Raw genomic sequence first — 24,681 nt, forward strand, 5'->3', positions numbered from 1 at the left:
GGATATGCCTTACTGTTTGTTTTACATATTACCTGAAAGACTACTCAGTAAGTAGATGACAAGTTTGATGAATGAAGGCTTTTTTGAGGTAGGACAGCGAACCTGAGAAAAGGTAGGAGACTGAAGAATTAATGTTTATTACCCGGTAAAGAAAAAATAACTGGAGAGATAGAGGTAGCTAACCATTTGATTGTTCCACTGAGATACCTGGTGATCTGGAGCGCTGGTAAAGAAGTCAATTTGAATAGTTGTTAATGCTGTGCTAACTGATAATAGTGGTTAATGGTGGGCTCAGGAAGAATAATTTCTGAAGAGTCTCCAGTGGATCATAGTCCTAATTTAGTAATAATGGAAAATGATCATCTATCAAGAACTAGGACAGCAGAGTTTCCCTGTTAAGACACTGATGAGCTTAAATGATTTAGAGAGCTGTACAAAAAGCAGCTGCACAACAAATGAAACCAATTAAAAAAAAACAACCCACCACTCCTTCACTTTCCACTAATTCATGAAAAGAAAAGAAAAAAAAACCCTTGCATAGGAGGGCTAAAAGGTGTTCTTGGCAATGAGAATTGGTATTTCTTGATAAGTTTCTTTAAGCAGGCTCAGTGAAATAATGCATGTCAGAATTTGCTGTAAGATTTTCAGCAAGCCGCCAAGGATTTTGGAACCCCAATGGTAGCTAATGTATGTGTGTCATTTTGATAAAGGAGTAGGATTTCAAAGATATTAACTCTCTTTTCCAATTAAACTAAAAATAAATGAACATTCTAAGAAAGAATTGTTATGCACATGGACACAGATAAAATAAAAGTCACAGGCATTGTTACAGTTTTGTTTGTCAAGCATTCCTGTTAGTTGTCCCTTTTACATGACACCTGGTGACCTCCATAATAAGGTTACCCTATCTTTACCAGCAATAAACATCAAAAGGAAAAACATTTAATTTCTGAAATATTTCGGTGATATAGCTAGAGTGTTTTTCAGCTCAGGTATTATCCAGGTAGAAGTCGCAGTTGTTTACAGAGTTATGAAGAGGGGAAAAATTTGACCTATATTTTCAATATCCATGGTGTGCTGTAGGATGACTGAGAAGGAAAGGTGTCACTGAGAATGTGACATTTCTTATACGGGGATCAGATTTTCTGTGCTACAAAGTGTGACAGACAGTCCTATGAGAAAAGGTGGGAGTCAACTTTAAATGTCATACTGACTACCGTTGTTAAAATACTGAAGTTTTATATTCTTAAATGCAGGCTCAATATATTTTGGAGAACCAGACGCATGTTTTTATACATGGAGTTTATAATAAAAAGTGCTTGTTCACTTTTATATTCCATTGGAAATTTAAGTATGACATTTTCTAATCCTTGAATTTCTCTGGCCACTTTCAAGTCCATGACAGACATAATCTTACATGCTCTAATCCTGTAATAGTTTATAACACCTAACCCCCACTTGTTGATTTATCACATTTTATTTTAGTACTGAGATCCTTTAGTACAGAAAATGGAATTAGCACTTAAAAGACTCTTTTCATTTGTGTTTGCAGTGTTGTTGCAGCCCTGTTGGTCCCAAGATAGGAGAGACACAAGGTGAGTGAGGTAATATATTTTACTGGACCAACTTCTGTTGGTGAAAGAGACAAGCTTTTGAGCTATATAGAGCGCTCCTTCAGGTAACCTCAAAAGCTTGTCTCTTTCACCAACAGAAGTTGGTTCAGTAAAAGATATTACCTCACTCACCTTGCCTCCCTTTTCATTTGTGTCATTGTCATCTTCTTGCATGGGTTATTTGTAGTCATGTACCATCAACATATCTATGACATATTATTTTCCAAACTATAGCTTGGTAAGAACTGCTAGACTGTATTTGTGGTTTGTTTTATTTATTTATTTTTGCAAACACAGCCTTCCAATTTACTTAGCTGGTATCTGTAATATCTTTTATTTGCAAACATTCAGATGAATAGGTTTTATTTGCAGGAAGCAAGCACTGTGAATAATAGCACATTTATGAAAATGTGTTGACCACAAACGCTCTTGAAGCTGTTTTGACAAGCAGTATTGATTATTCATACAACAGATTTTTGGAAAAAATTAAGTATGCCTATGAATAATCTATGGCCAGAAAATGGATTCTTGCTGTTTCTACAACTTAGGTCATCCATTTAGGGAAGAGACGCAAGATCATTTGACTTAGGTGACCAACAATACAGCACAAATAGCAAATACACCAGCCAAGTCTGCTACCTTTTGTTCAGATACAGATATTTCCATTCTTGTTTTCTTCTTCCTAATCTGAAGCTATTCCTCATTCCTTGCTTCTTCTCCCTCATTTTCTAGTTCTCTTCAGTCAGCCAACCAGCGACCAACCCAAGCTGCCCCCAAGTTCTGAGTTACAAGCTACAGCTCTCAGCCTCTCCCAGCCTGCATTCTGGCCAGCAGCCACCAGCCGAGCAAGCCAGCCTCCTCTTGCTCTCAACTCCTTGACTTTATACAAGCCCAGCCTACCCCTGCCCCGCTGGGCTTCATCTACCCCTGGCTCTCCTCCAGGTGCAGCCTACAAGGTTAACAGGCTCTCTTTAACCTGCTCAGGCCTTATATGGGGTGGACACCCCATCACAGGAAACTAGAAATAGTTACAAATATTTCAAGAAGTTTTAATTTTTAGCCACTCCACACATTATTTGGTCTTGGGTAACATGACTTAGGGTCTGTAAAATTGGGGTGCAAGTCTCATGAGAATTTGCTTTCACATGACATTTCTAGTACATCCTAGCTGCAAGTAGCACAAGATCAGCCTCCCTCAAGTGTTTTTAGCTAAAACCGGGAAGTGCAGAGCCACATGAGTCACACATTCCTTTATAGACTGTACCCTATTCATAAAGAGACATACGGCATATTTTAAATAAATATGAAAACAGTTCCTAATTCTGCTCCCTGCCTCCAAAAAGAGATTTATTCTGAAGAAGGGAGCACACATCAATTTCTCCAATAAGGCAAAACCCATTTTTTCCTGTCAGCACTACTGCAGCTGTAGCAGACCTAGCTGGACCTACCCCAAACAGCCTTAATTGAAGTGGGTGAATGAAATGGGGAGTTTGACATTGATGTGTAGACTAGGGGACATTGACAGCTGGTTGATGAAATTGAAGTAGTCAGGGGAAGTCTGTAGTGTTTATTGAATGACTTTACAGGATCATGGCACTATCTGAAATGTCAGCCAGAGGTACTTTGCTTATCTCTTTCTAATAAGCCAATACTTTAAAGCAAAATGAACATAGAACAGAAATTTTAATTCTATGTATAGAATATTCTTTTATTCCAGCCACTGACCATCTGTACAAGGTACATCTGAGGTTTGGCTGAGTTAACTGTTCTCATTTGAAAGACCAACAATATATATTTCTGAATAGGTTGTAGCCACTTTAAATATTACTTTATTCTGACAATCTCTACCACTGTCAAAGTTACTAAATATCCAACTTTCCCAATCGCTAAATAGTTACAGTTGTCAGAGGTTAGATTTTTGGATCTTTCAGTGTTAACATTTTTATTTAGCGTAACTTTAGTGCAAACGAGAGCTGGGCAAATCCTCTGTAGAACATAATTTATTTGATGAATGTACCTCTTTTTTCTTTTCATGAATTATACGTCAATGCTCTATTTTTTATGAATTTGTTCATTATTGAAATTGTTCAGAAAACACTTCAGGCAAAAATATTTCAACTTATGGGTGGTTCACAAACTATTTGCATTCACTATTTCTTTGATTATTCATTATTTGTTATGTGTAGCATTTGATGGGTCATATAAATCACATTTAGCTTTTACACCCTGATAGAATGATTAAAGCTTTTATAAACAGCAGGAGGAAAATCAAAGGAATTTCAAGAAGACCAGGCAAATATATTTCCGGCTGAAACTTTCAGACAAATATATATTTGTAGGAGTAGTCTTGAAACTTCAAGTTTCTGCAAATATTTTTCCTAACTAAAACAGTCAAATCTATAGACATATTTAGAAAATGGATAAAAAGAGTTTAATTGTGAATGCTGCTGAAACAAATTAACAGTTTTATTTGAACAAGTTTTCCATAACAACTTTTTCCAGAATTCATGCAATTCTAATATAAACTGATAATTTGTCTTAATGAAAGCAGTTTATAATGTTTATCATTAAGGGCAGGACTGTTACATTTGCAGTATACTCATTTTCCGGCAGATGTTTTACTGAAGGTATAATCTCATCTGAGTTCATTTGAGCCATATTTTATCATTACATATATTCAAAAGAATCAACCACAGTACAATCTGGACTCTTTGGGTAAGAGTCTCACGTATGGTCCAAATCCTTTATGCCACATAAAAGGAGTGGAACAACATAAAGGAGTGATGAATATCCCAAATCAGGCTGGGGAAGAATTACCTCAGCCACAGGACTGATGAAGATGGCCAAAAACTGTCTTCCGATGACCTTCTCACAAGTCTTGCTGTAGAGGCACACCGGGTGCCCCTGGGACTGGGAGGAGAATGTTTGGGGTGGGGCTGCAGCACGTAGCATTGCTGAGGTTTTAAGCATTGCTGCCACCCATAGACAGCTATGGGAAGGTTCCTATAACTTAGGCAGCCACCCAGAGTTGTGTAAATTACACTAACTGCCATGACGCCTGGAACAGTCCAGAATTGGGAGGGCTCAAAGATGGCTTAAAGCCAGTTTGGCCTGCCCCATTCCTTTGGGTTGTAAGTTCTGTGATGTGCTTCTTAGAGACAGTACAAAATCTCACCCTTCATCCTCGAAATCTTCATCATCCCATTTGAGTAAAGCTGGAGCCCAGGGAGTCTATACATTATTCATCTTGTAAAAAGAAGATATTACTGCATGGCACACCCTGATAAACTCAACTTGAAACCTTAGCAAAGGAGAGACAAATAATACCCATACCTATAATTGAAAGGTAATTGAAGGATAAGCTCTTTATCTTTGTAGACAATGCCAAAAACTGCCACTTTTTTGAAGGAAAGTTCCTACTGTTAGGTGGCAGATGTCTATTTCTGTTATTCATAGATCTAGGAGATAGAGTCACTGTGAGTATAGACCATTGCCTAGACAATTTCAGTAGTGTTTTTGGCATTAGAATCTAGCAGCTGAACTCAAAATAGAATGGGGGATGGGGGAAAAACCTACATCCTCATGAGTAACCACAATTTTTTTCCAGGAGAGAGGAGACAACAGGTATTATGGGGATGATGCTCTTCCTTTTCAGTGGATAAGCACATCATTACTCCTAATGCATCTCATTCTTCAAGGGGAGTAAGATTACAATGACAGCCAAGATAGAATGAAACTTCTGCAATCTGCTGAATATCCTGCCTCACTGCCTTAAAGAACTGATAGAAGAGCAAAAGCTAAAAAAGTGAATATCTCCTTTAGCAATTTCTGTCATAAATAAGCCAAACAACTTTCTTCCCTGATCTCATGAGAGAAATTAAACTGGAAGTTCAAATATTTTCTCTCCTATTTAGATTAATTTATGATTGCACTGCTGAACAGACAGAGTGAAGCAATTTCTTCTCGACTTAAAAGAGAAACTAACCATGAAATCCTGACACTTCTGGAGATTACTGTATGTTTGGAATATGAAGTATATTAACATATATCTTACAAAAATGATTTTGGACAGTTTCCAATATAGCAAAAATCTTGAGTTTTGTCACAAAGCATTAAGAGTTTCAATTATTATTATCTTTTTCTCCACTACATATGGCTAATGTCTTTGCATGATACCTTGTAACTAAAATAAAAAATCATTTACCATTAACAATGTCTTTATCATTGTATGAAAATTTTAATAATAATGGAAGTCGAATATTGACCACATGACAAACATTTGTGGGCCAAAATTCTACCCTGAGTTGCACCCATGCAACCCAACTGAAGTCAATGTTGATGTCAATGGGGTTGCACAGATATAAATGAGAGGAAAATGTTATAAGACACAGGTTGGAAGTGACGGAGGAGGAGAAGGACCTCGGAGTCCTGGTTGATCGCAGGATGACTATGAGTCGGCAATGTGACGTGGCTGTGAAAAAAGCTAATGCAATCTTGGGATGCGTTAGGCGAGGTATTTCTAGTAGGGACAAGGAGGTGCTGCTTCCGTTATACAAGGCGCTGGTGAGACCTCATTTGGAGTACTGTGTGCAGTTCTGGTCTCCTATGTTTAAAAAGGACGAACTCAAACTGGAACGGGTACAGAGAAGGGCCACTAGGATGATCCGAGGAATGGAAAACCTTTCCTATGAAAGGAGACTCGAGGAGCTCGGTTTGTTTAGCCTAACCAAAAGAAGGCTGAGGGGGGATATGATTGCTCTCTTTAAATATATCAGAGGGATAAATACCAGGGAGGGAGAGGAATTATTTCAGCTCAGTTCTAATGTGGACACGAGAACAAATGGATATAAACTGGCCGTGGGGAAGTTTAGGCTTGAAATTAGACGAAGGTTTCTAACCGTCAGAGGGGTGAAATTTTGGAACAGCCTTCCGAGGGAAACGGTGGGGGCGAAAGACCTCCCTGGCTTCAAGATTAGGCTAGATAAGTTCATGGAGGGAATGGTTTGATGGGATAACGTGATTTTAGTCAATTAGGCAATAACGTGCCATCGCTGGTAAAATGAGGGTCTGGCTGGAGATTCTTGCCTGTATGCTCGGGGTTCTACTGATTGCCATATTTGGGGTCGGGAAGGAATTTTCCTCCAGGGTAGATTGGCAGAGGCCCTGGAGGTTTTTCGCCTTCCTCCGCAGCATAGGGCAGGGGTCGCAAGCTGGAGGATTCTCTGCGACTTGAAGTCTTTAAATCACGATCTGGAGACTTCAACAGCTGAGTTAAGGGAAAGTGGGTGGGTCAGCTTTTGTGGCCTGCATCATGCGGGAGGTCAGACTAGATGACCACAATGGTCCCTTCTGACCTTAAAATCTATGAGTCTATGAGGTCTTTCTTTTTAACCCTGGAATTTTTGGAATTACATAGATGTGCCTTCAAATATTCAATGTTAGATCTTTCGTACTACTCTCTTTCCAAATACTTCTTTCCTTACTCTCATTCAATAAAACTTTTATCCAACTTCAGCGCATAGTGACTAACACTTGCTGAACCTAAAAACAAACACAGTGAACTGCACATATGGTATTTATATAATAAATAAATGCATTACCCTATAAGTTGATCTTTGTTTTGTTCCACAAGAGTGGGAGGAACATTAGAAACGATGACTTGCATATCCAACTGATTGACCACAGAGACCTGAAAACACAGGAATGAAATATAGTTGGTCTTTACATGCATAACATTCTCCCAATTCAAAAACAACAGGATAATTGTTTTCCTGTCTTCAAAGCCATGCCCTGTTGTAATGATTTCACATTTCAATTCAAGAATAAGTGAATTGGGAAGCCTTGCTTCACTTAGTAGCCAAAATAGTAGGGCAAGGATTTATCTACAAGTGAGATGTTGATGTTGAGGGGATTTTAAGCTGGTTTTATTTCCAGTTTAATGCATTATGGGTACCTCAACTGCCATATTTTTTAAATTTCTTTAATAGCAATGCAGATTTTAGATTAATTCAAATAAATTAACAATACTTTGTTACTAAACTACAACAGCTTGTCACAATTCTGAATCCATCACTGTAGATAAAGTCCCCAATAACGTTTTTATTTTCATGTTTAGTTCTATTTTGTTAGTTTCTTCCAAAGGGGTCCAAAAATATAAGTAACACACAGCTTATATTCCCTTATCTTGCATATCTGACCTCTTCTCTCTTAATACACAGGTCAGAAAATAACATGTACTGTCAACCTTTTAAAAAAATCTTTATAACAAATTAGTAAATGTGGGTGAAATCCTGGCCCCATATTGATGCCAATGGCAAAACTCTCATTTACTTAAATGGGGCCAGGATTCCATCTGCAAACTACTTATCCTGCAGAATGAATTTCCCTGGATAGCACTGAAATCCAGTAAAAACAAACATATACCCCTCCTGTACCCAGGTGCCATTTTAAAGAGCCACCAGGTACATGGCACCACCTATGTGCACCAAGTGAGCACACTAAAAAGGCTAACTTTTTTTTGCATCCATTCTGATCCAGTTTCCTCAAGTTCTTTTCAGACTGATATTGAAGAAAAGACTATTACATCTCTCCCTGCTTGAAATTTCTTGAAGCATGACTTCATGCTCTCTTCTCTCTTTTGCATTCTATCTGCATTAACTCTATCCTTTTCATTTCAAGAACAGTCAGCCAACTCATCACTAAGAAGGAAGAATGAAATCTATAAAGGTAAATTGAGATTGGGAAATCAGCTTTCTTCTCTTAAACAGAGTTTTAACCAAATCAGAAGCACCATGATTGAAAGTTCTCTGGAGCTCCCAGAATTAAGCCACTCTGGAGCATCACATCATTAAGCCACTGAGCTGGCAAACAAGAAGTTTAAATCTTAATGATGTTTGAAAAGTGTACTATTCTCTTAGGCTATAAAAAGAGCAATTGCTCCCAGTCTTTACAGAGAAAATAAAATCTGAAATCTTTATTAAAAGTTGGAGAATGTCCATAAGGAGATTACAGCAACTACTGTGCCCTCCATCACCTCTCCGTGAAGGATTCTGTAGCCAGCCAAGATTTGGAAAGTAGGACAACATTAAGCATAAGAAATTTAAAAATCAGACTATTCTTTGTTCTCAACGAATAAAGAGACACCTTGGTTTTCACAAATGAAGTTTGAGCCATGTAAGCACTTTGGCAGACATGCTTGAATATCATTCACATCAAATATGATCTGCCAGCTTTGAAATTTAATTCAACTTAAAATATTTAAATGTTCTTGAAATGTCATCAAGTGGACTGATCTGCATATGCAAACTCCTGTATAAGAAAAAAATAAATTTAAAGAACTCACCATAAAATTCAGGATCAATTCAGTAAATGGAACTCTAAAGCAATGAACAGCTTAGTAGAATTAATTGCATTAGTCAGTAAAAGCAGTTACTCCCTAAGTATTTAATGAGTACTGCATAAATATAGTTCTTAAAAAAGAAGCAACCACTTTACCATAAGTTCTCTATGGGTCATAAGTTATGATTATTCTATCTATGTATACGAATTGTACAAAAGATATTCAGGCCATAGTACTGTAACAAATGTAAATATCCAAACCCAGATCGGGACCAAAAAGTTAAGATTTCCACAGTAACATTAGCATGCCCCCCCATGCATATCAAGATTTCCATCACTACATTATTAAATGTAGGCCTAAGTATGGGCAGGAGGTACATATGGGTAAATTCTCATCTTTGCAGATGCTATTGGGACAAATCATTGCCTCCACTTCCACCAGAAGAGAGAGGAAAAACTTGCAGGGGACCAGGGTAAGCATGCATGGAAAATGGGAGGGTCACAGTAGTCCTTTTTCACCCAACTCGGAGGAGACTTTCCTAGGCAGTGTCCCAAGGAACCAAGCTCCACAAGTGGGGACTGAAGCACCATTTTTCCTCCCTCTCAACCAACCCTGAAGGGACTTCGTGAGTAAATTCAATCTGAAATTTATTCAGGTATCCTATCTGCAGTGTGAACCTTCTGAAAAGGGAGTGGAGAGTGTGGAAATCACTGAAGAAGCCACCAAATAATTAGAGCATGTAAACAAACATTTTTATATTAATAAAATCATCAGTGTGCACACACCATAACTGAATAATAATGTGATCTCATCATTGTAACCTTTGTGCTTCCTCATCCTCCTCTTCCCTGTGGTTACTTATTCTCACTTGTTGTGACACATTTAGACTATAAGATTCTTGGGGACAGGAAGCCTGTCTTTCTATTTTTCCTGTACAGCACCTAGCACACTTTTGGGCACTGTATTAACAATTGCATTATTTAAAAAAAAATTATTTTAAAAGAACATTGAGATGGAAAAGTAAAGCACTCAAAAAGACTAGGAAATGCCAGGAGTAAAGCTGTCTGCGGAAACTTAATTCAACCCCCCTGTGCCTCTTCATTATAATACAATTTTTTAATTACACACAATCAAATACTATTTTTTCCACCATATCCCTGCCTTATTCAGTGCACAGAATGGATAATACTTACTGAATAGCCTTGTCATAACTATAAAGGGAAGGGTAACAGCCCTCCTGTGTACAATACTATAAAATCCCTCCTGGCCAGAGACTCCAAAATCCTTTTACCTGTAAAGGGTTAAGAAGCTCAGGTAACCTGGCTGACACCTGACCCAAAGGACCAATAAGGGGACAAGATACTTTCAAATCTTGGTGGGGGGAAGGCTTTTGTTTGTGCTCTTTGTTTTTGGGGAGAGTTCGCTCTTGGGACTAAGAGGGACCAGACATCAATCCATGCTCTCCAAATCTTTCTGAACAAGTCTCTCATATTTCAAACTTGTAAGTACAGCCAGGCAAGGCGTGTTAGTTTTATCTTTGTTTTCTCAACTTGTAAATGTACCTTTTACTAGGGTCTTTACCTCTGTTTGCTGTAACTTTGAACATAAGGCTAGAGGGGGTTCCTCTGGGCTCTTTAAGTTTGATTACCCTGTACAGTTATTTTCCATCCTGATTTTACAGAGATGATTTTTACCTTTTTCTTTAATTAAAAGCCTTCTTTTTAAGAACCTGATTGATTTTCCTTGTTTTTAGATCCAAGGGGGTTGGATCTTGATCCACCAGGAGTTGGTGGGAGAAAGGAGGAGGGATGGTTAATTTCTCCTTGTTTTAAGATCCAAGGGGTTTGGATCTGTATTCACCAGGGAATTGGTGAAGAGTCTCTCAAGGCTACCCAGGGAAGGGAATTAGCACATTGGGAGTGGTGGCAGTGGACCAGATCTAAGCTGGTAGTTAAGCTTAGAAGTTTTCATGCAGGCCCCCACATCTGTACCCTAATGTTCAGAGTGGGGAAGGAGCCTTGACAAGCCTGCTCCATGAAGTACACTAAAGTCCTTGTAACTGCCAGTCTACATGGAAGGTGCTCTGATACAATAGTGACGGGCAGTAATACAAAATCCTAAACCACAAGATAGCTATTCATTTTTATCTTCATCATTCAGTGTGTGTTCTCATGTCTTATTTACTGCATACCATTTACATTCCACAGTTAGTGGTTCACAAACAATGAATTATATTCACAACAATCCTGCAAGGTAGGGAAATATCCCCATTTTACAGACGGCGATCTGAGACACCAAGTGATTAAAGCCAAAACACTCAATTATCAACTAATGTTGGGTGTTCAGCTTGATTAATAGATTCCAATGCCAGAAGGGACCATTGTGATCATCTAGTTTGACCTTCTGTACACCATCGTCCATGGAAATTCTGCAAAATAATTTTTAGAGAATATCTTTTGAAAAACCTTCAATCTTGATTTTAAAATAGCCAGTGAAGGAGAAACTACCACACCCTTTGATAAATTGTTTCAATGGATTATTACTCTCACTGTTAGGAAATAAGGTGCAAATTTTTGTTTTAATTTGTCTAACTTCAACTTCCAGCCTTTGGATAAGTTTATACCTCTCTTGACTAGATGGAAAATCCCTTTATCAAATATTTTGTTCCTCATGTTGGTACTTATAGACTGTAATCAAATCACCCCTTAACCTTCTCTTTGTTAAACTAAATAGACTGAGCTCTTAGAGTCAATAAGCCATGTTTTCTAATCCTTTATTCATTCTTGTGGCTCTTCTCTGAATCCTCTCCAATTTATCAAATCCTTGAATTGTGGACACAGTATTACAGCAGCAGTCGCACCAATGCCAAAGAGGCAAAATAACTTCTCCATTACTACTCGAGATTTCCCGGTTTATGCATCTAAGGATAGCATTAACTCTTTTGGCCACAGTGTCACACTGGGAGCTCGTGTTCGTCCACCATAATCCTCAAAGCTTTTTCAGTCACTGCTTCCCAGTACACAGGCACCCATTGGGTAAGTATGGCTCACATTCACATTTAGTCATTAAAATGCACAGTGTGTGCTTTTCAGCTTACCAAGTTATCCAGATCACTCTATGCCAGTGACCTGTCTTCATTATTTATCATTCCCCCAGTTTGTGTGTCATCTGCAAACTTTATTAGTGATGATTTTATGTTTTCTTCCTGATGTTTGATTAAAATGTTAAATAGCGTAGGGCCAAGAACCAATCCCTGCGGGACTCCACTAGAAACACACCTGCTCAATGAGGATGCCCCATTTACAATTACATGTTGAGACCTATCCGCTAGCTTTTAATGCATGCTATGTTGATTTTATATCGTTCTAGTTTTTTAATCAAAATGTTGTACAAAGTCAAATGACTTATAGAAGTGGTAAGTATATTATATCATCACTATTACCTTTGTCAACCAAATTGTAATCTAATTTTTTAAAAAAAGATATCAACTTAGTTTAACAGGCTCTATTTTCCATAAACCCATGCCGATTATATGACCCTGCTTTAATTGTTTGCAAATTGAATTCCTTATCAGCGACTATCTTGCCTGGGATCGATGTCAAACCGACAGGCCTATAATTACCCAGGTTATCTTGTTTACCCTTTTTAAACTGAGAAACCCATATTATTCCATAGTACTTAACATTTTTATAGTACTTTATATGTTCCAAGCACAGCTCCCATTGACTTTAGTTCCAGATGTAAACTCAGTCCCCAAGCACCCTAAGCTGAGCACCCAGAAAATGAGGAACACACAGCAGCCAGCTATGAAATTTTTCATTTAAATGAGTTAACTAGCATCGCATACGGACTTTGTGAGAGAGGCAGAGATAGAATCCAACTCTCTGGGGCAGCATTCAGCTGCCTAAATCATGAAACCAACAGTTCTCTTTCTGCGGTCCTCTACTCACTCTCTACACAGCATTCAACTTTTGCAACAACTGAGGTGGGGTCCTGCAAACAACATTCTCATTCACTACACAACCCTGATTCATTTCCCTGAACATTGTCCATCCTGTGAATTAAATGAGGTAGGAGTTCTGTGGAAAGAATAGCTTGTGATCATTTAATAGCTTGTGATCATTTAATAACAAACTATAAACCTCAGGCAAAACTTCCTCCCTGAGTTTGGCTGTTCCTAGGGTCTCCTTCCAGCATCTTCTCTGTCTTAGCTTCATGCCCAAAGAGGGGCAGCTTACTTTATATGCTGGTTGGAGCTAAATAAATCCACCTATTAGCATATCCCCTGAATTTTGGGTGATTCAACAGAAAAATCCTGCTTTCCTATGTAGGGCCTATTATTCCTCAGAACACCCAAGATGTGGCCACCTGTGTTTTCCCCTGAGCACCCAATTGTCAGAGGTCTCATAATATTTTATTTATTTATTTATCTGAATTTATAAAACACCATGAGGTACCTATATTGTGCTCTCAGTGCCTAGAGGAAGTCCCTGATTCCTTCCTGTCTGCAGTATTTATCTTGCTGTGAACAGAATCATGCTCCACGAATCCTCAGCGTATGGCTTCTTCATTTTAAATTTAATACAAACAATTAAAATCCTGGTAGATATTGAGTACATGAGGATATATTCTGTGAATATCTAGCATGCTGTATTATCTTTGTGTAAATAGGACATATAGACATATTGCTATAGTACATACATTTTTTTCAGGTATTCAGAAAGCTTTTGTTTTGGGGAAAAATAACTTCAGTGTCTTGAAAAGATCATATTCACAAACTTCATGCCCATCCCTTCTAGCTCTTTGGAACTGAAACTTTATCTAGAGTTAGAATTTCCTCTAGTGTATCAGGAATAATTTCAAGAAGACATTGACTGATTCATATACTTACAAGTACTTCTGATTTGCTGCTCAGTCCTTTCCCATAATTGTCAGTTGCAATGACCTGAAACTTGAAATAGGACCTTCTCATATTTTTGAACAGCATGGCAGTTTTTATAAGCCCTTCATAGGCTTCGATCACAAAACCTTCTTTGCCATCCTTGATTGGGGGTATGATGAGTCTGTACTGCATGGCACTGTAATTTCCAGTGTCTTTATCATCAGCCTAGTAGGAAACATAAAATAAGCAGAAATGAATAAGGTAAAATATGTGTGCAAAGAGTCATTAGCATTGTCCTTCAAATATAGCTGGAAACTGGTCTAGTGGACCTTTTCCACTCCTGAATGTATGATGTAGGTCTGATAGTGGATATCCTTATTAAATGGTCCATTTAACTCTGCTGAAAATACTCTTTGCTTTTCCAGCAATTTATTTCTCCTTTGTTGGCAAACTGCTCCAAAAGAAATGAAAGCTACAAATGTACTTTTCAGATTTAAAACATATTGGACAGGTAAGTGCATTTTAATTATGAAATCAAGAATGTGGCAGAGGTAATTTTTCCAACTATTAATGTAAAGGGGAGCAGCAGGACAACCATATGTACCTAGCATCTTCCCCTAAGAACCATGTATCCACCTAAGGATTTCTTCTGTCTCCTTACAGATATTCTGCTACCTTCCTGATTTAACAAGTTTATTTTCAGATTAATAATAATATGAAAATAAATCTTCAGTAAGATTCTGCTGCACAGATCTCTCAGCCCAAGTGGGGGAAAGGGATACAAAGGTGGCTTTAACCCAGCTTTGTACCTCCTAATCATGGGCAGCTCTGTGGTGAGGCTCCTGGCATAATTTAGACAGCTCTGGGGGCCTAAATGAAGGCAGCTTCTTGGAGCTGCAGTGGTGCCTGGAATCTGCAGCACTGTATACTATTGCTATTCCCCTGACATGCCCCTCCCATCCCAGCTCCACCCCCATCACACACCCCTCCCATGTCATCCCAGGGGCTGGGCTCCACAGTGTCTGTGCTGAAGGTAGTATTCTCCCCCCCCCCCCCCCCCCCGGACACACACACACATCCCGGCCTCTGGCTTTTCTGCCCAGTATAAAGGGGGTTGGAGTGGTGCTGAGGATCTCATCACTGGTGTTTACATGACCAAACCATTAACTGGGGCATTAAAGAGTGCCAGCTACTGAATAAACCATCCCTACAACATTCTAGCATTTATTGGTAGCCGGTCATCCAAGTACTGACATGGTGAAACCGTTTTTTAGTTTGTAATTGAAGCCAAAGTTGGCCGACGCTGCTGGTACTGATATTATTGTTACAAAGGGTCTGGGTCTTGGTCTATAATTCATAGTTCATCATAAAACAAAACAAAACAAAAAACTGCTTGGGGTGGGGTGGGAGGGTATCTACCAAGAAGCCCAAATGAAACTGGCTACAGCCAGTCAAGGTGGACTGTGAAAAACAATAGCTGAGCACGGTATCTTTGAAAGGCAGCCATTAATCATTGTTAAGGATTTTCTCTTCCTCAATAATCCATGACCTAGAAGGTGAGGAATGAAACCATTTTACCAACTCCTAATGTGTATCTTTCTGTTTAGAAAATGGGGGAAACTAGGAAAGGGATTTAATAAGCACATGTGGAGGGGACACAGGGAAGAGGAGTCTCTCTCTAGACAGCAATACAATGTTGACTGGAGAACCACTGGTCAAAGAGAAAGGGATTGATTTCAACGGAGGTAAACAGTTCACTTCTTGTTTTCTTCTCTGTAACTAAGCAGAGAATGCCTTATCTAGTTTAGCTGTGAGAAGTGTAAATGTAGATATGTTAAGCAAACTATTTCTTATGTATAATTCCATTTTCTATCTATTTTAATGTTGTTTTTATTAAGATTATTGCTGCATGGGCAATTTCACACTGATTTCCTTTAAGAAAGGTGGTGAAGGGTAAAGAGTTTCCGGAACCTACATCCCCTTCTCAGTTTCCATCCGGGGTAAAGACAATGGTGTTCTCTCCCAGTGAAATGTATCCATCAGGGTGTGGTGGACAAACACATGACAAAAGACTAAGGAGGAGAGGACAGATGATACTGGTATTGGTCACAATCACACAGTAGAGCATTGCTTGCATTTTGGATCAGTACATTGTTGCAGAAACAATTAATTGTGAGTGCATTTCTTAGAATTCAGACATCTACCTTTCCGACTGTCTACAAGTCAGGTAGATGTGTAAATCCTATACCATCATCATCATCGTGTTCCCATTACGCTACTGGTGTTTAGGGCAGCGACAAAGCTCCTCCACTCCTGTCTGTTTCTGGTAAATTTTTAAATGGTTCCCCAGATGTGCCCCTATAAAATAGTCCCAGTTATTTGTGGGGCTAAAATATGAGCCCAACACTGAGTTTGAAAATCAATGCATAAATGTCTAACTAACTCACAAAAATGGGTCAGATTTTTCCTTATGATAACCCTACTGATTTCAGTGATCTTTAATAAGGATCCCACTTAAAAGCATAATTTAATCTTGTATGTTTTGAGTTTAATTTATTATGCTAAACATTCTACTCCATGTACTGTGAGCTAAATTGAGTACAAGGTGGGAACCAAAAATTACATATATGAGATTTAACATGTTTTCTAGTATTAATAATACTTGTTTAAAAATTGAATGATAGTTGATAACATACAGAAATAAAACCTCAATGGCAGTATATAATCTGTGGATTGTGGACAGATTAGAAAGGCTTCTTTCAGTTCTATTAAGATCCATCTTCTCTATTTGTTCTCAGGGAGCTTTAAATCCTCCATTTATTCACAAATGAGATTAGAAAGCCTCCATCCAGAGTAACAATGGAAGCCTCTATATTTAAAACTAACACTCTGTATAATCCACACAGAAGACTACACATTTACTGTACAATAAATAGCAATGAAATAGTTTATGGAAAAAAATCATGTTCATGCACAGTAACTACTTTTTAAACCTTAATAGCTTAGCTATTTAACAAATAAAGTAGCTATGTGCCCTTGTCAATATCCTGGCCATTAACTGTCATGTATCATACCTCAGTTTTAAACTTGTGAGGATGTATACAAACACCAATAAGACATTTAAAACCACACATTTGTTTGCACTCCTATAATTCTGAAACCAAAAAATAACCCCAAGTAAAATTTCATTTAAATTCCAGACAGTACAATCCAGACAGTAGTCTCTATATTGTAAACATATAGATTCCATTTTTTATATAGCAAGAGTTTGTTGTCAAACTGTTTACACCAGATGGCTTGATCAATTCACACACTTTGTTTATTTGTTCCTTGTTAGCTTTCATAGAAATTATGACTGCCCCTGTGTTCCAGAACAGGGGTCTCAAACACGTGGCCTGTGGGGTTATTTTCTGCTCCTCGCGGCCCCCCCGCCCTCCCCCAGCGTTTACCTAGAGTGGCTCCGGCCCGACCCACACCAGGGGTAGGGCAGGCTCCCTGTCTGCCTGCCCTGCCCCCGCGCCACTCCGGGAAGCGGAAAGAACCTGGGGGAGGAGAGGCGCAGGGGTGTGTGTGGCTGTTGCTTCAGGCACCGCCCCCAGCAGCTCTCATTGGCCGCGGTTCCCCGTTCCCGGCCAATGGGAGCTGCTGGGGGCGGTGCCTGAAGCAACAGCCACACACATCCCTGCGCCCCTCCTTCCCCAGGTTCCGTCGGCTTCCCGGAGCGGCGTGGGGGCAGGGCAGGCAAGAAGCCTGCCCTACCCCCGGTACGCGTCGAGCCGAAGCCTGCCTCCCAAACCCCTCGTGCAGCCGAACCCCCTGCCCTGAGCCCCCTGCCGCACCCTGACCCCCTGCTGCACCCCAACCCACTGCCCTGAGCCCCCTGCTGCACCCTGCAGCCCGACCCCCTGCCCTGAACCCCCGCTGCACCCTGCACCCCAACCTCCTGCCCTGAGCCCCCTGCCGCACCTTGCACCCTGACCCCCTGCCGCACTCCTCACCTCTCCTGCACCCCACACCCCAACTCCCTGCCCTGAGCCCCCGCCACACCCCACACCCCTCCTGCACCCCCTGGGGGCAGGGAGGGGGCGGAGTTGGGGTGGGGATTTCAGGGAAGGGGTTGGAATGGGGGCAAGGAAGGGGTGGGAAGAGGCAGGGCAGGGGCAGGGCCTCATGGAAGGGGTGGAGTGGGGGCGGGGGGAGGTGTCAGTAAATGCGGCCCTCGGGCCAATGTACTAGTTCTCATGTGGCCCTCATGGTCATTTGAGTTTGAGATTCCTGTTCTAGAATAAGGAAGGGCATGAAAAAACTCTTCCACCAAAAATGCACATGTAGAAGGCACCTATAATTTGGCACTGGAGATGTGGAGCACAAAGGGGATACTGGTCATCATTGTTTGTATTCCTCATGAATTTTGTCTGGAAAAATGGGAGGTAAGGCCATGGCTCTGTCACCTCTGCACACCAGCAAGTGCTAGCAAGAGAGGGCTGGCTAGACTTTTTTGGTATGCCAAGTCCTACTTCTCAGCATGATTCCTTTAGAACCCAGAAAAAATGATGTCTTACTGCCTTCTGACAATGGAAACAACCAAGCAACTTCATGCTTTCTCTTATGCTGCCCCTCATGCTTAGGAGGAGTTTTTCATAAACATCTGCAAAACTAGCTCATTCTCCTTTATATAATCCTCCTCACAACTCTCCTTTCCTGCGATGCCTACACAAAACTTGACAATGATTAGGCTGGTGATGTGCTAAGACCACTGCCTTCCATGCTGAAAAACACAGCCTCATTTCCTTGACCTCCCTGTCTGCCTCTCTGTATCCCTGTGTTGTCTCTTGTATTATACTTTGGAAGCTTTCTGGGGCAGAGACCATCTTTTTGTCCTGTGTTTGTACAGCGTCTGGCACAGTGGGGTTTTGTTCCATGACTAGGGCTCCTCGGTGCTATAATATAAATATAATAATAATAAATAATAATAATGGCCTTATGCTGATGGCCTTTTCTCCCCTCCCCAGTATGGATTTGCCTTATAAGGGACATAATTTAACCCTTTCAATAAATAGCAAAAATTATTACTAAAACTGACTCAATAGACTGGCTTACTCAAATGTTCCATAGTATCTGGATCTCTGTGTATAGGTTTTAGGTGTGATGGGGCTATAACCTATCATTTTTTCATATATGAAAAACCACATTTCCTCTCAGTGTTTTATGGGCATCACTGGGGGACAAACTACAAATTCTGATTCAAACCATGTGTGTGTTAGGGGAAAATGAGAATTCTTCACAAAAACGGAGTCAGTTCTAAAGAAGAGTATGGATGAAAAATTGCATAACATCCAGGCTACAGATATTGAACAATCAAATAAAATACACCTCTACCTCGATATAACGCTGTCCTCGGGAGCCAAAAAATCTTACCGCTTTATAGGTGAAACTGCGTTATATTGAATTTGCTTTGATCCGCTGGAGTGCGCAGCCCCGCCCCCCCAGAGCACTGCTTTACCGCGTTATATCCGAATTTGTGTTATATCGGGTCGCGTTATATCGAGGTAGAGGTGTAGTTTTCATAATTTAATGACAAATTCCAAGGCACTTATTTAAAACCTCTAAAATTAATAGTTCAATTGATTAGGAATGTGGTAGGTGTTGAACCTAGATTTAATGGCCAAAACTGTGTCAAGACAAATAATTCCAGATCTTAGGTGCACATCCTCTAAAGAATTATGATCCAGAGTTCTTACACTGATAGATACATCACCAGTTCAAATATCCCGGACCAGAGGTCTTGACGCAGTAAGTGAAATGCAAACTGATCGTTAAAACAAGGAACAGAAGAATTGTTCTGTGCATCATATTTTAAAATATTGGCCCTAATCCTCAAATGTATCAAACTCAAGCCCCAGCACTAAGTCACCTTTCCTCTCCACAATAGTTTATGCATTTGAAATTTAGCCCTTTGTCTCTATGGGTGAAATGCTATCCTTGATATCAATGAGAATTTTGCCACTAACAACAGTGGGGCCGGGATTTCACCCTATGTACCTTGGTTTACCCACCTGTATAATAGGGATAATAATACTTTACCAACAGGGGGGTTGTGAAAGTTATGACCAAAATGGATGCCTAAATTGAAGCTTCTAAATCCATATATAGCCACTCAAATAAAAGTGGATTCATTTTCAGACATGCCAAGTACCCAAAATCTCAGGGATATAGAGCACATGGAACTCCTTGGATGAAAGTTGCCAAGTGCAAATCATTCCAAGTAAGACAGATTCTTTATATCCCGATTTCAACTATCCTTAATTTCCAATTTTCCTTTGCACCGTTAATTGTACTCTGATAAAACATAATGAAACTTAGTGTCATGTTCAGGGCCGGCTCTAGGGTTTTTGCCGCCCCAAGCGGGGCAAAAAAAAAAAAAAAAAAAAAAAGCCGTGATCGCGATCTGTGACGGCAATTCGGCGGGAGGTCCTTCGCTCCGAGCGGGAGTGAGGGACCGTCCGCCGAATTGCCGCCGAATAGCTGGACGTGCCCCCCCCCCCCCCCCCCCGGAGTGGCCGCCCCAAGCACCTGCTTGGTAAGCTGGTGCCTGGAGCCGGCCATGGTCATGTTCAACTTTACCGAATCACTAGAGAGAGCCTGTGAGCTGTCATTCACATAATATGCTAAAGTCCTTTTAACACAAGGTAGGTATGTTTGCTATTCCTGTAATTTATCATGAAGGTAAATATTTTTGTCACTTCATTGGGAGAGATATATGATGTCTCAAGGGTTGTGATATGACTGTCAAAGAAGAGAAAGAGCTCAAGTTAATCTTAATATTATGGTAATATATCTTTCTTTTGCTTATCTAGCAGAAATAAATATGCTGATGTCTCCTGAATTCTGTTATGAATGATTACTGATAAATATTTATGTCCTTAGAATTATTGGGCTACATTTAATCGTGATGTAACTGGGCATTACTCCATCTGTGTGAATGGAGTTCCTACCCGGGGTTAGCTTGAGCCATGTTTTCTCTTTTTATAAACTAGTCACATTTTTATGATAGTCAAATATTGTTATGTACTTTAGGCCTCGATATTAAGAGTATTTAACACTTTGTCATTAATGTTACATTTCATAACTTCTTTGGCAATTCTCTCTTGAAACAACAAATAAGAATTCAGAATGATAATAAATAAATATTGCTAGTTCCAACATACAGCAAATCACTAGCAAAATTAAAATACCTGACATTTCATTGGCTGCTAGAAATGAAAACAGAACCAACATTGGGTTCCCAAAAGGTTACTTTATCTTCCAAGAGGGAATGGTAAGCTGTAGTTTTGCCTGTTCCTACATTCAAAATCCCACACCCTACTCTAAAGCCCAGTACGGCAAACTCAGCAGGATGCAAAATATGACTATGCTGCTGTTGACATAACACAAATCAGGTCCTGACATTTTTCTTAAAAACACAGAAACAAAATTGCACTTTCTGAATTTTTTGATTATAAATTGTTACAATAGTGATAGAGTTTCTAGGAGAACTGATGGGGAGGACAGAAGTAAGATAAAGTCTGGAAATGTCTGGGTCTCACAGTTGATCAATAGCAGAGTCAAGGTAGGAGGAGAGAAGTATATGGGATTGGACTAATTAACATAGATCCTTCTGGTGGTGTTTCTATAGATATAGCAAGTTACAATATGTTTTTGCACATTTTGCTTTCTGGCTCTCTGTGTGTCTGAACCTTACACTGTAGCTGCTCCCAAAGCAAGCCCAAGAGTCCACAGAAGATTGGGAGATGTATGGATAGAATGCTGCATATGGAGAGTGGCATAATAGGAGGCAGTCAGAGAATTCTGAGACTCTAGGGTAAAAAAGCAGTCCATTGGAAAAGTAACACTGGAGGTAGGTGACAGTATAATGAAACATAGTGGCAGAGAAAAGACCCCCCAAAATGGACAAAATAAGGAATAAACCAATGGTTAGAACAAACTGACTGCAATATAAAACTAAAACACAAAGCATAAATGCTGGTGCTTCAAAAGCAGTGGGCTAGCAGCTGTGGGCTAGCTTTTAGAATTGCAAATACTCACCAAGCTGTATATTCCTGCAGGCACCAAATGATATTGCAGGCAAAAAATGATATTTTATGTGCCAGCAACATTTGAATATGCCATCTGCTTAATGCCACTAAACAAGAAAAGAAAAAGAAAAGAAAAGAAAAGAAAACAAAAGAAAAGAAAACAAAAGAAAAGAAAAGAAAAGGAGTTCATTCATTTTATGAGCCCCTTTAGCATATTTTGACTCATGATTAAGGGTGACCTTGCTAGGGAATCTGGAATGCAAATGGGACTAATAATGGGTTTCCAACTCTAGGTTGCTAGTTTGAATCTAGCTCACGTCAGTAGTGACAAAAGTTGTTACCATCTGATGGCTGGTTTAGTAGCTTATGAATTAATGGTTTCAGTGAAGTCTCTAGTGACCATCACAAACAAGCCACCAACATAACTGTCATCCCTACTGGTAGTTTCAGTAAAAAGGTCAAGGATTTTGCTGTAGATTGAGCTCTCTATCACTCTCCTCCAGGTCAGGTTAGAGATACATTAACAGAATGGTGTGGGGACGCCTGCAGTGCTGATACTACCCAAGCTGTGGCTGTTCTCTGTAGAGGCATTCAAGCTTTAGAGATGTCAAAACAGCACCTTTCATGAAGGCCACATTAATCTGGCTTTGTTTGTTACATTGTTCTTACAGATGTTCTGTATTAAAAGAAAATGATCAAAGTCTAGTGGAAATATTGCAGATCTGTATCTTTGCAAATCTATCTGAGCTTCCACTGAAGTCAATGGAAAATACAGGTGCTCAGCACCTTTAAAATCTGGCCTGAACTTTAGTTCAGGTGTCAAAATACTGGGTTAGAAATCTTACTTTAGATACCCAGGTTTGAAAATGTTAACATGAATTATTATTATACTCTACACACCAACATTTTAAATAAAATATAATTAATAAACAAAGAACTACAGAAGAGAAAAAATATATATTCATTAGTAAAAGTTTTAGAGCACTGACATATTATCTAGAGATATGTTCCTAGAAAGAAATTATCTTTGAGTTTGAAATTACCATAGTATTATTCTTAGTACATCAAGCAGCTTCCTGTCAGACTCCAAATGTCATAGCAGAGGTGCATGTGCACTGCTGTCATGGCTAATACTTTTCAAAGTGGATTTCCACACTACCTCTGCTTAACATGTTCTTTTCTCCCTAGAGATTATTTTGTCACTTTTAAATGGCATTTTAACTAATAAAAGACTGACTGGCAAAATAGATAGATAGAGTCATGATAGAGTCACTTATACTAAGATGTATGTCCTCTTCTATATACAAAAGTATAAATGGAAAAGATAAAACTAAATTTCTAAAGGAAAACATTTTTCAAAGCAACTGTGATGCAGGCTCAATGACACTCTTCCATCAATATCATGGTCAGGTTATCATTTTCAGCTGTAGGAAAGAGAAAGCATACAAAAGAGGCTAAAACAAATAAAATACGGGCAGAAAATAACAAAATGAGATTTAATTTGGAGAAAAATAAAAAAAATGCCAGTTTTCTATATGCATGCACTACTCTTACTGCACACTTACACACATGGCTTTAGACATGAATTTACTGATGGATTTAGATGGCCACATTACGTGATAGTTAACATCAATCTAATCTTTGCAAGGAATGTAAGTAAAAAAATAATCCCCAGCCCCCTGCGCCTCGTCACACAAAAAGCTATCTCATAAAACAATTACTTTTCGATAAGAATATCAATTTGATTAATTCGTAGGGAAATACCTGAACTGTGAGTAAAATTATGATATTATAAAAGGACATGGTGATTTTACTGGAATTAATGTATGATGCTTTACTTCTTCATGCCTTACTCAAAAATAATCAAACGGTAGCAAAGGAATGTTAGTTAACATTATTAAGTGCACACACAAAAAATAGAAATGGTCTGAAATGAGAATTCTGTCAGCCACAATGTAAGAATAAGGTTAATGAGAGGAGATACAAATGCATTACAGACTCCATTAGGTCTATCATCATCAAACTGTTCTGTTGGCTTCATGATAGAGTCATTAATAACAAATGTAGATCAGCCACTTCCAGAGATATTAATTCACTGATATTTAGTCTGGCAAACTACCTTTTCTGGAAACATGTTTTCACCTTTATGGCCCAAACTTCCAAATTCTTACCCACACAAATAGGCCTTATAAATTCTGGTGAATTCAGCACAAAACCTGCCCATATAATTAGCCGGAATTTTATTTGCTTACTTGAATGCACTTGGGCAAGCAAAGTCTTAGACACAAGAGTAGCAGAAATCAAAACACTTGCATAAACCAAAACAAACGTATTTGTTAGAGAAAAGACACTGGAAGAGTTTTCACAGCCATTTTGAAAAGCTCTATTATTTATAGAATGGATTTGTCAAACAAGAATGTTTGTTGATAATCTGCCTACATAAAACAAAGATTTTTTTTCATAAAGGTTAAGTGGTCAAATCAAGGAACAGAAACAATATGAATGTGACTTAAGTGACCAACACACAGCACAAGTAGTAAATAACAAATAGTGACCAATTCATGACCAAACTATAGTGTCAAATTATTTGCACAAACTATTTGCTGAACAATTCTCAATAACAAACAAATTAATAAAAATTGTGATTTATTTGCACAAAGTTCATTAAAAAAAAAAAAAAGGGGCAAAGTTCATTTGATTAAATGGTCACAATGAATAATTTGAAGTTTATTCCTTAATTTGTAGATTATAAAGCCAAAAGGGATCAGTGTG

The 24,681-nt window shown here is 39.1% G+C and overlaps 1 protein-coding gene across 2 annotated transcripts in view; it reads right to left on the minus strand.

The window, feature by feature from the left end:
* The window catches only part of PCDH15 (protocadherin related 15), a 751,423-nt gene that overhangs the window by 50,547 nt on the left and 676,195 nt on the right, over window positions 1-24,681 (minus strand). For both annotated transcript variants that reach the window (XM_065407245.1, XM_065407244.1), the window contains exons 26-27: window positions 13,844-14,059; window positions 7,214-7,302 (exon numbers count right to left, since the gene is read on the minus strand). In XM_065407245.1, coding sequence (XP_065263317.1) covers window positions 7,214-7,302; window positions 13,844-14,059 — 305 coding nt within the window. The remainder of the gene's footprint in view (window positions 1-7,213; window positions 7,303-13,843; window positions 14,060-24,681) is intronic.

The sequence above is a fragment of the Emys orbicularis genome, chromosome 7 (assembly GCF_028017835.1).
Source record: "Emys orbicularis isolate rEmyOrb1 chromosome 7, rEmyOrb1.hap1, whole genome shotgun sequence".
NCBI classification, from domain to species: Eukaryota; Metazoa; Chordata; order Testudines; family Emydidae; genus Emys; species Emys orbicularis.